The sequence below is a fragment of the Corylus avellana genome, chromosome ca11, assembly GCF_901000735.1.
Source record: "Corylus avellana chromosome ca11, CavTom2PMs-1.0".
Classification (NCBI taxonomy): domain Eukaryota; kingdom Viridiplantae; phylum Streptophyta; class Magnoliopsida; order Fagales; family Betulaceae; genus Corylus; species Corylus avellana.
The window spans coordinates 11,603,886-11,614,208 of record NC_081551.1 but is presented as its reverse complement, the minus strand read 5'-3'; the positions used below and the strand labels follow the sequence as shown (position 1 = coordinate 11,614,208).

The following is a 10,323-nucleotide window of genomic DNA, read 5'->3' as shown; positions in this document are numbered from 1 at the left end:
GAAAACATGACAATACTTTCTGTCCCATTCCATCTTAATTACTTTCATTTCATAGATATATATACCCCCAAATATAATTGAAAAAGAAAAATTGAAAGAAAAGAGGACGGTTATGTTTTTAGTGTACCAAGAAACTTTACTAGGTTCATATGCAATAGCAATTAGAAAAGTGGGTGATGTACTTTTAACCTGCCTCTAAACAATCTGCAATCCAAACTCCTTAACGTTTCATTTTCACATACAACAGAAGACTGCATCCATCTGAACTTAGCAGCATCTAGGAGCATTAAATGATTGCTAGGAGTCAATAAGATTTTTCTATTTGGTCCATATTCTCCTATAAATTAAATAGAACAATCATTAGATCTAAAGGGTCCACATAAGTCCACATAAGTTCACAAATCTAATGGTTGATTTGTAAGATAAGATGGATGAAAAAAATATTGACCTCTAGTATTTCTCTTAAATGATTGGGTGGATAGATAAAGTCCGATGTCATTGAACCATTGAAGGAGCGGGAAATTTGCAACTTTATATAACTATTATATGAAGAATCAGAACGATGGCAGGCAGCACAACATGTCATTAAATCTTTTTACTGTAATTCAAATGCCTATTATCTATCTTAGAAGTGGTTTTTGCTTGTCAAAGATAAACATGGTGCCACACCTCAAAAGCTCATTCAGTTGGTGACTTGAGAGCAAAAGAAATAATATCACATTGATATTATCAGTGAAGCATCAATCAGATTGGGAAGAAAAGTTTAACTACTACAACTTAAAACCCAAGGGACGCTTAGATGATAACTCCCTAAGTAGCAGATATGTCTCAGATTCCAGAAAGCTTACTTGAATTTATCAAGAATCCATTTGCTTATATCCAAAATGAAACCTCCTAGGAAGGATGGAGAAAATATCAGTTGGCTGAGGGCCTAGCAAAAAACAAAAAGAAGTCAAATGTCAATTGGCTGAGTCATGTTTTGTTTTAAGTATGATGCCCAAAGAAGACAAGGCAATAAGCAAAATTAGGGCGCCATGTTCTCAACAATATGTGTTCTTATGCTGAAAGTACCAGAACCTATCTCTGGACTTTCCTTTATCAAACAATAGGATATCCCTGTTTCTGAATCATATTATTCATTCTTGACCTTTCAAACCTAAGCATACAACAAAGTGGAGGATTCCAACTCATGCAACAAGCGAACAGAAAACAAAAATTGTACAGCTGTAAGTTACAAGAGGCATATGTCAATTGTCAGCAATGAGATGTCTTATCAATTATTACCTATCAAAAAAAAAAGATGTCTTATCAATTATCATTCCCAAAAGCTGAAACATTAAACAATGTTCAGCATCACAAAACAGAGCCAAAAAAAAACTATAGGCTCTGTTTTATAATGCCTTTTTTGTTTTTAATTTAAAACGTGTTATGATGTGACATAAAAATGATTTTTTTTTTTTTTTAAGTGTTTTGTGTTTTAAGTTGTTTGTTAATGTTTTTCATTAACCGTATACATGTTCATACTTCTGTAACTCATACAAAATCGTCAACCTTTCTCATTGGATATGTCCACATCACTTAAGTCAAGAGTAACCACCACAAATGTCAAAAAGCGTTTATATTCTATGAAGCAAATTTTCATAAAAAAAAGGACTAATGCATATCAGTAAGAAGACCATATCAATTATCGATAGAGTGAGAGAGAGAGAGAGAGAGAGATCAGCAATATAAGAATTCATCTAAGGGGTAAGCCAAACCTTGGTGAAGACAGACAAGTTGAGGGGTTTGAGAAGCCCGCAAACACATTCGAGTTTGACCTAGTCAAGTATGAAAAGTTGGCAATTGGAGGTAGTGCAGGCACTCGCTCACCTTTCTTCAGCAGCTCTTGCAAGTTAAGTCTCTGCAAGGTCAAGACTGCCCTGGATTCCTTCCAAATGAAAGCAAGGAGACCATTTTGAAATGCAAAGAGGGAACCAGGCTTTGCGCCAGGATATCTGAATCCAAAACCATTTGCAATACCCTCTCCCATAAAAGCCTGCTTTACGTTCACAGGAGGAGAATCTGCATCACTATCCCATGGAAATGGATCAAGTGACGGTTCATCCATATTGACTATAAACATGGCTGAGCCATTAGGATGCAGAACATAATGGGTGCCTTCCAATATTTTGGTCGCAATAAGATGTCGTTGCTCTTGGGACTCCTCATAAGAAAGCAGAAGAAAGAAGAGTGCCTTTCTGGGCTTGTCTTGAGTAGGCCTCCCAGGAGGCCAGCCAAAAGTGCCTCCCCATAAACCAGCATACTCATGGTCAGCCGTTGCGACCCTCATGGGCAACTTGTAAAGGGCAAACCGACTGTCATGCATGTTAGGCCATGCTCGGTAAGAAGATAACTTGACAGTGGTAGCATGTAATGTAAGTTTTATTGCATCACCTGATCTCAAAAACTCATGAAGATGGGCATGCTTAGTCTCACTGCTCGAAGAACCATTCTTCGAAATAGCAGCACCGCCATTTATCGAGCTGGACCTCCCCAGGATCTGTTTAAGGCTATCCCTAAAGTACCTACCAAGAGTTTTTTTCCTAGTGCATTTTGTGTGTTCATCATCTTCATTCATAGAATTGCACGAGCCACTTGGACGATCAAGACTCTTTATGATCTGGCTCAATTCCAACTGGTTAGGATCAGAGGGCAGTTCAGGACTTGCCTTCCAATCGATTTGATGACCATCGAGGTTACACATTTGCATAAGCAGTGATCTCCGTTCCATTAAGAACACCAGATCTTTCTGAAAGCTATCCTCATCATCCCTTAACCGTGGAAATAGTGGCCTGTTTGTTGAATCAGGAGGAAGCCTTTGACGAATTTGGCTGGTAACAATACTCAACAGCTTTCTTCTATCACTAAAAGCCAATCGACTGAATGGCACCTTCACCTCATTCTTTCCAAGCACTCTCTGAGACCTTGAAATTTCACTACTTGACCTACAAACTTTTCTAAGATCCTTATCCGAATCGTGAACAAAGCTCTTACTATGCAACAATTTACACTCATTTTCTTGTTGCCTAGCCCCAACCTCAAGCAGTAGCACATTGCAAGTCCTCTCCACAGGCTTGATTGAACCAGGATAGAAATAGTCATGTCCGTTCTCCCTTCCATGTAGAAAAAATGCGGCGGAGCCATCAAGATTACTAACAACTTCAAACACCGGGGCCCATAGGATGGGGCCATCTTCAATGCCTAATGGACCAAGCTCTTGTGGGATTATCCGGCATCCAACAGCCGAAAGAAAACCGGGCATGACATAGACTACGTTGCCAAGCTCAGGGTTTTGGTGAACCCAAATTCCCATCAATGGCTGAATGCAAATGAGAAAGCGGCAAAGCGCCTTGTAAGATGAGACACCCATTCGCCACTCAGCAAGGTGTGTGCGGGGCACTATGCACATCATTTCACACTGAGTGAGCCACACCTTCTCAGAGGCCAGGAGAGCAGACAGACTCCGGCAACATAAACTGAGATTACATAGGTCCCTCGGAGAGAGGGACCGAGATACTATGGAGAATAGATCATCCGGCAGAGATAGAAGCAGGTCCGACCCGCACCCGCAGGGTTCAGGCAACATTATAGAAATCCACAAACAATTACTTACAAGTTAAGGGGCAAAATGGACAGAATCAGACCTGGAACTGAAATGATTCTTCACTTGAATTGAAAGAGACCAAAAAGATCAAATGGGTCTGTCGCAGATCCTCCTCCGAGACCGAGAACTGGAATTTGTTTCGGATTCTCCGAAGCGTTCTTGCATCAATCAATCATACCTGCATCAAAGGAAAAGAGAGAGAGAGAGAGACAGAGGGGAAAAAAAAAAAAAATGGAGGAGACTGATGGGAAACGTAGGATGAGGTGAAGTCAAAGTCATCACCATACCACTCATTTTTGCTTTCTCACTTCTGAAAAGGAATGATGGAGGAGAAGAAGAAGAAATAGACAGCTATGGTATTTATCATTGTCCTTTCTGGGGTCCTCTCTGTGCCCGCCAACCAATGTTGAATGGATTGAAGCCACCCGAAATATTCCAAAGTCCAAACCATCACATTTTTCTCACTGTGCGCTCCAATTCTTCCTGGGCTGTTTGGCATTGGCTAGTGACGTCAACCTGTAGCTAAATTTGATTGAGGTAGAAAAAAAAAAAATATACGAATGGATGTTTAGTATATAAAAGTAAAAAAGTTTGTTTTTCAATAATTTTTTTTTTTAGAAAAATGATTATTGTTAATATTTTTCTCATATATTTTTCATCTCATCTTATAAATTAGTCATTAAATTTGTGGACTTATGTGAGCTTTTCATAAATTAATGGTGGATCCCACAAATTTAATGGTTGATTATTGAATTTGTAAGAAAATATGGAAGAAATATGAGTAAATTATTGGTACCACGTGGAGAAACTAAAAAAAAAAAAAAGGAGAAATGCTAGGTGTTAATATTTAGCCCATAGTTTTTTCATATTTTCCTATAATTCAATTATTAGATTTATGGATTATATGGATCCTACACAAGTTGAAGGAGTATTTTTGTCTTTTCACTTTTTGATGGGACAATAATACCCCTCCAATATAACTAAGAGCCTATTTGGGATTGGTTTGAGAAATAGAATTTTTAAGTAAAAAAACGTTTTTTTTTTTTTTTTTCAAACGGACTTTTTGAATATTAAATACACTTTTAAGCCTCTCAAACGGAATCTCAAATAGGCCCTAACTAGATATTATCTAGTTCATATGAAATTGAGATATCCTAATGCACGCAAGTCAATGATGGATCATACATTATTACTCCTCATTTTACACTAAATGAATATTCTTCATTTCATTTGAAACGGATAAGATCATATTCCAAATTTAATGATTTATATATTAAATTTATAAAAGAGTATAAGAAAAATATGGGCAAAATATTCTTAGAATGATGACACGTGTAGTGCAAACTCGTTCCTCCCATCTCATTTTCACCGAGCGTTGTCTCTCCCTCTCTCCTTCCATCTCCATCTTCCATCTCCCCCCACAACGAAGCCAACGCCGGTGATAACGAGCCACCCACATCTTTGGAGACTGTCAAATTACCAGTTTATATTTAATTTAAATTATGGTGATTTGACGGAGTCAAGATTCGATCTCATGACATTTGACTCTGATACCATGTTAAATTATCAGTTTTTCATAAGCTTAAGTTGATAGGAATGAGTAAATTTAATCACTTAATCATTACTTTAACAGAAACGAGCCACCCACTCAAAATTCCCAGATTTCAAAATTCCCACCATTCATCTCCACTTTTCCCTCCCCACCGACAGTCACCCGAGACGACGAACCACCCGCATCTCCAACAACGAGCCACCACCCACCGTCTAGCACTAATGATATTCTCAGTAATCATCCATCTCATTCCCGTCTAGCTTTTCTCATATGGATCTTATTTTTCTTATACATTTTTACGATACTTTTCCAAAATTTTCATCAGATCTGTTTGGATTTTTTCTGTTCTCTTGATGTTATTGAGGTTATAATTGGTAAAAACGCATTGGTGCATTCATATCCGTTTGGATATTACTTTGTTGATTGGATTTAGGTTTACGAAACAATTAAATTGATTCATACAAAAAAAAAATTGAATTGACGCGTTTGTTCATTTTATTTATACAATTTTTTTTTATTATTTTTTTCTTTCTGTGTTTTTGGATTCTGAAAATGAAAATTTTGGAGTCATGGATGAGACCATTTTTGTTAACAATTAAGCGTTTTTTTTTTTTTTTTTTTTTTTTTTTTTTTCTAAGCAAAAATGTTGGAGGGGGATGTTGTGCAAATATCTACCTAAATTAATTGGTAAATAATTGTACGTTTTACTCGCAAGTGCACAAGATCAAACAATAGTATAGCAGGCAAATATGAGATCATTTCCACGAGAATTGCTAAATTATGTTTAGAAGTAATTTCCTATTTAATTAACATATAAAATTCAATTGTTACGATTGAATTAAAACAAAGAAATAAAATAAAAGATAAACTAAAACTAAAAAGGATTAGGGTTTGATATCTACCACTAATCAGACTAATTAAGATAACAATATGCTTATGCGCCAATCATACTGGTATATTTAATATTTGTTAACCTAAGGATATGAGTGTCTACTCCTTAAGCTATTGATCTCTCTAAGTAACGAATTAGGCATGGGTGTCTACTCTAATTTTTTGTCTTTCTTAAAGGATTTAGCATGGGTGTATATTAAGTTGTTCTTTAAGAAAGCATAAATCTGTAGAAAACGACAAACATATGAGGCCTAGGGCATGGGTGTCTACTCCCGGTTCCCTATGTTGATTAACCCAAGAACCCGATGTGGATTTCTTTTGTTACTCTTATTAAACCCAGGACACGGCCATTCAAATTGATTTAATTAATTAGTCCATACCACATGCATATGTTGATCAGGCAAACACATATGATCAAGATAACAGGAATCAATCAAGTTAAATACACCAAAATATAATTGTAGCAAATGCGCCAATATTGAAATCCTAAAAAGACATGATTAGGACTTCAATTTAACCTCACTTAAAATATAAACTACTTAACAAAAATAAAAGGTGGAAGAGAAGAAAAACCCAAATGCCTCTTGATCTAGCTTTCAGTTCCTTTCCAGAGCTTGTGTCTCTTTCTCCACACTTTTTCTTAGAAGCTAAGAGGTCTATTTAGAGGCCTTTAGAAGTCCTCGAAACACTAGTAAACCTAGAAAATTTGTAGGGTTTAGTCCTATTACAAGTGAGACTTGGAATACCCTAATATGGATGGAAAGGGCATTCTGGCCGCATTTCACTGTTCTCCAGCGCACGGGTGCGATCGATCACAACCCGTATGCACTTGATCGCATGTCTACGATTGAGTCTCTTTGTGTGCGCATGAGCGCATGCTTTCGCTCGTCTGGTCATTCCACTTGTGGTGCGCTCGATCGCAGATCCCCTGCGATCGATCGCACTACTAGAGCCTCCAGTTTTTTCCAAATTTTCTCTTTAAGCTCAATACTTCTAGGTTTTCTTCATTTTCTTCCAAAGGCCTACAAAGACATAGAAAATACAGAAAAGGAATAAAATGACATAAGCTAACAACACTAAGGAATTAACACATATAAGTTTAAGGGTTAAAATATGAATATTTTGGCACTTAACAGGAGAGGCCAATTGTAGCTAATAGCTATCCTACTTAAGCGTGGCCGTAGTAGCACCAACTTGTGGGGTGCTGCTCAGGAGGGGCCTAAACGGTGGGAACCGCAAGTGCTCCCTCAAAACCGACCGAGCCATAACTTAACACCCACCCCACCTAGGCATCAATGAGACTCAAGGTGGCTAACACTAATAGGCTAAGGGATTTCCATTGCAGTAGTCAAACTCAGGTCCTAGTGCATGCCCAACCTCATGAGGATTCCCTTGATACCATTGAACTACTACCCTTTGTGGTAAGCGTTACGTACTTAGCTTCAATAGTTTTCCTCTTTTTGCCAAACTTGCTTGGGATGAACATTTTTTTGATTTATTCTATGTTGGGACAGTTTCTGGTACGGTGGACCCAAGGAGAATCCAAGCCAATCCTTTCTTCCCTAGAGCTACCTGTCAAACCTATAAAAACTAGAGCACGTGTTAAGAGGACGCGCCGAGGGTGGTAAGCGGTACTTCCTCCGATGCTTAAGTCAGTGTTTGTGCGGACTCAGTATAGAGCTTAGAATTGTTCTTGCGTACGTCTAAAGTGAGGTCTTTATAGTTGATTATGCGGAGGTGGCTATGATGACCGGGCGGAGGATCTGGGATTTGGGCGTAACAGCCGGTAGAGTAAATATTCGTGTCTCCAATCATTATGATCGGTAAGAGTCCGTTACCTACATTGATCGGATTCTGAGGATGGCGCGTAACTATGAAAAGTCCTTTATAAGCAGATCGTAACCATTCCAATGATCTTGCCATGTGTGAGTTGTCCATACAGCCGAGTCATATCTTGATTGTAATGGATGCACCTGGATGTTAGGTGTGGGAGATTCGTTGTGGTAGAGAAATTAATCCTCGGTCGACCGAGAGCGTAACAAATGACGTCGCATTTGCTGTTTCATGCTGGGTCGCATTCATAGGGCCCATTTAGATGTATCGGGCTTTGTTGGAATGTTGGGCCACTATCCAATGGGTTCAAGTGATAGGTTTATGTGTAACAGTTACCCTTGAATTCCTTCTGTAAAGACTTCGGGAGGAGAGAATTCAAACTTTTGAACTTCGTATAGCGTTCCTTCCTCAGGGATTGTCCGTTCAAGTGTCGTACTCTACTCGGTTCCTCTTAGCCGTTGTTCTTGGCATTTTAACCATTTATGGAGCCTGACATTTATGAGCCCCGGATATTCAGCAATCTGTTGCACTTTTTCGTATCTTCAAATTTTTTGTCTTTATCCATGTAAATGCACCGTTGTTTTGTCCACACGTCCTTCTGAGCGTGGTTCGCGGGTGAAAGCGAGAATCAATAAAATGGGTGTCGCTCCGTGAGTGACATTGGTGTGGAGTTTCCTGAAAAGAAACATGGCTTAAGTCTCTTCGGTTTAGGCGTGACTGTAGGCTCATGATGTTTCTGCATTAAATGCCCAGCACTTTGCCCTAGGTTTCCCCTTTTATAAAGATTTTCCGTTGACTCCCATTACTTAAATCTTCCAAATCTACATTCATCTTATCGGAGTTCAGTGCGTTTCGATTTCTCTTGTGATCATGTCTTCTCAAAAGCTTCCAACAAAAGCTAGCGAAACTACTGATGAGCAGTTGCCGGAGATTCCTTTGCCCCGCCGCTCCGGCAGTTCTTCTGCTAGAATGTATTCGGTTGGCGAAGCGTCTTCTTCATCCTTGCAACTGGATTTCCCTTGTCGGCAAAGATCCTATTTTTCCGTGGAGGATGAGAGGGTGCTTCGCCATAATTACGACATTCCTTTGTCGATTTCTTTGCATTTTCCTGATGGCTCCACTGGAATGGTCGGCGGTCCTGGAGACATATGTGTTCATGAACGTATGTTTATGGCAGAAGTTCATCTGCCCTTTTTTCCCTTAGTGAGGGAAATGTTATCTTTCTTGAGAGTAGCTCTCGTACAACTGATGCCAAATAGTTGGCGTTATTTTCTGGCTACGCTTTTGTTGTGGCCTTCCATACTCCCGAGGAAGACTCTGTCGATACCAGAGTTTATGAACATATATGGTCCCCATTTCTGTCCTACTTCCGAAACGGTAACCTTCATGGTTCACAGGAAGAACCAATTTATTGAGCTCAGGAGAATATACTCCAACAATAAGCATTGGGTGGAGCAGTTCTTCTACATATCTGGAGCTTGGCAGGCGTCGACGTCCGAGGTTCTACCTTTTCAGCATTTCGTGCCCCGAGAGTGGGGTACCTCCCGAGAAAGTTGTAAGTGTTCTTGGTTTTTTCTTTATCTTTGGCATGCTTAAAATGTTCTTATTTCCTTTTTCTTGGTAGGAAAGGAAAGCCCTATATTGGATTCAGAGCAGCAAGGCCGGGTCGATTACATCCTGGAGTACTCTCAGCTTCTCGAGAACGTTGACCAGATGCTTTTTGGTAACATTGTTACTGACTCCGTTTTACGCAAACGTTTGGGGTACCAGATTTCGGATGACAAGGTCATCTGGGATCATCAAGGGAATCCCAAGAGATCAAATCCGTCTGGTGACAAAGCGGTTCTGAAGTCACCTGCTCGGCCTCCAAGCAAAAAGTGTCGAGCACATAAGAATGTTTCCTCCTCGGGCAAACCAATTGCTACTGCGGTTCCTGCTCTGAGAGATTTAGACTTGGCTCCAGTCTTCATGCCCCTGAGTTCAGGGGTTTTTTTGCAAATTTCGGTTGCCGAGACTAGCGTGTCGGTGTCCAAGAGAAAAGCTGACAAGGGCAAGGCACCCCTGGAGCCGCTTTTGAAGAAAGGACATGTGGACAAGGCTAGGGAACTTCTAGACGTGTTGTCTTCTGTTCGATCGGATTCTATTATGATAACTTTCGGTCCTCCTTGTAGCTCAGATGAGGCTTTAGAGCCTATTTCTTCTTCAGCAGAGGCTACTCCTCTCCACGTACTTCCTTTGGATGCGCGGCCTCGGGAGTCGAAAGAGCCAGTGGCCACTCAGCGTGAGACTTGCGCTCCATCTTCTCCTGAGGATAGACCTATGGACCCCCGACTGAATTGTCAAACCAGGCTCCCGTGTATCGAAGGTAGCTGCTTAGGGGGCATTCTAGAAAGAGTTCGCCAAT

The 10,323-nt window shown here is 39.8% G+C and overlaps 1 protein-coding gene across 1 annotated transcript; it reads right to left on the bottom strand.

Moving 5' to 3' along the window:
- Nucleotides 1–582: 582 nt before the first annotated feature.
- Nucleotides 583–4,012, bottom strand: LOC132166241 (F-box protein At5g39450). The gene is made up of 2 exons (XM_059577020.1): nucleotides 1,758–4,012; nucleotides 583–931 (listed from the first exon to the last, which is right to left on the bottom strand). Exons 1-2 carry the CDS (start codon nucleotides 3,623–3,625, stop codon nucleotides 916–918), a joined length of 1,884 nt encoding a protein of 627 aa, XP_059433003.1. The 5' UTR covers nucleotides 3,626–4,012; the 3' UTR covers nucleotides 583–915.
- Between the last annotated feature and the right edge of the window lie 6,311 nt (nucleotides 4,013–10,323).

Bases quoted from the DNA above. Each gene is read 5' to 3' on its own strand.
- LOC132166241 (XM_059577020.1), bottom strand. From the start codon at position 3,625: ATGTTGCCTGAACCCTGCGGGTGCGGGTCGGACCTGCTTCTATCTCTG.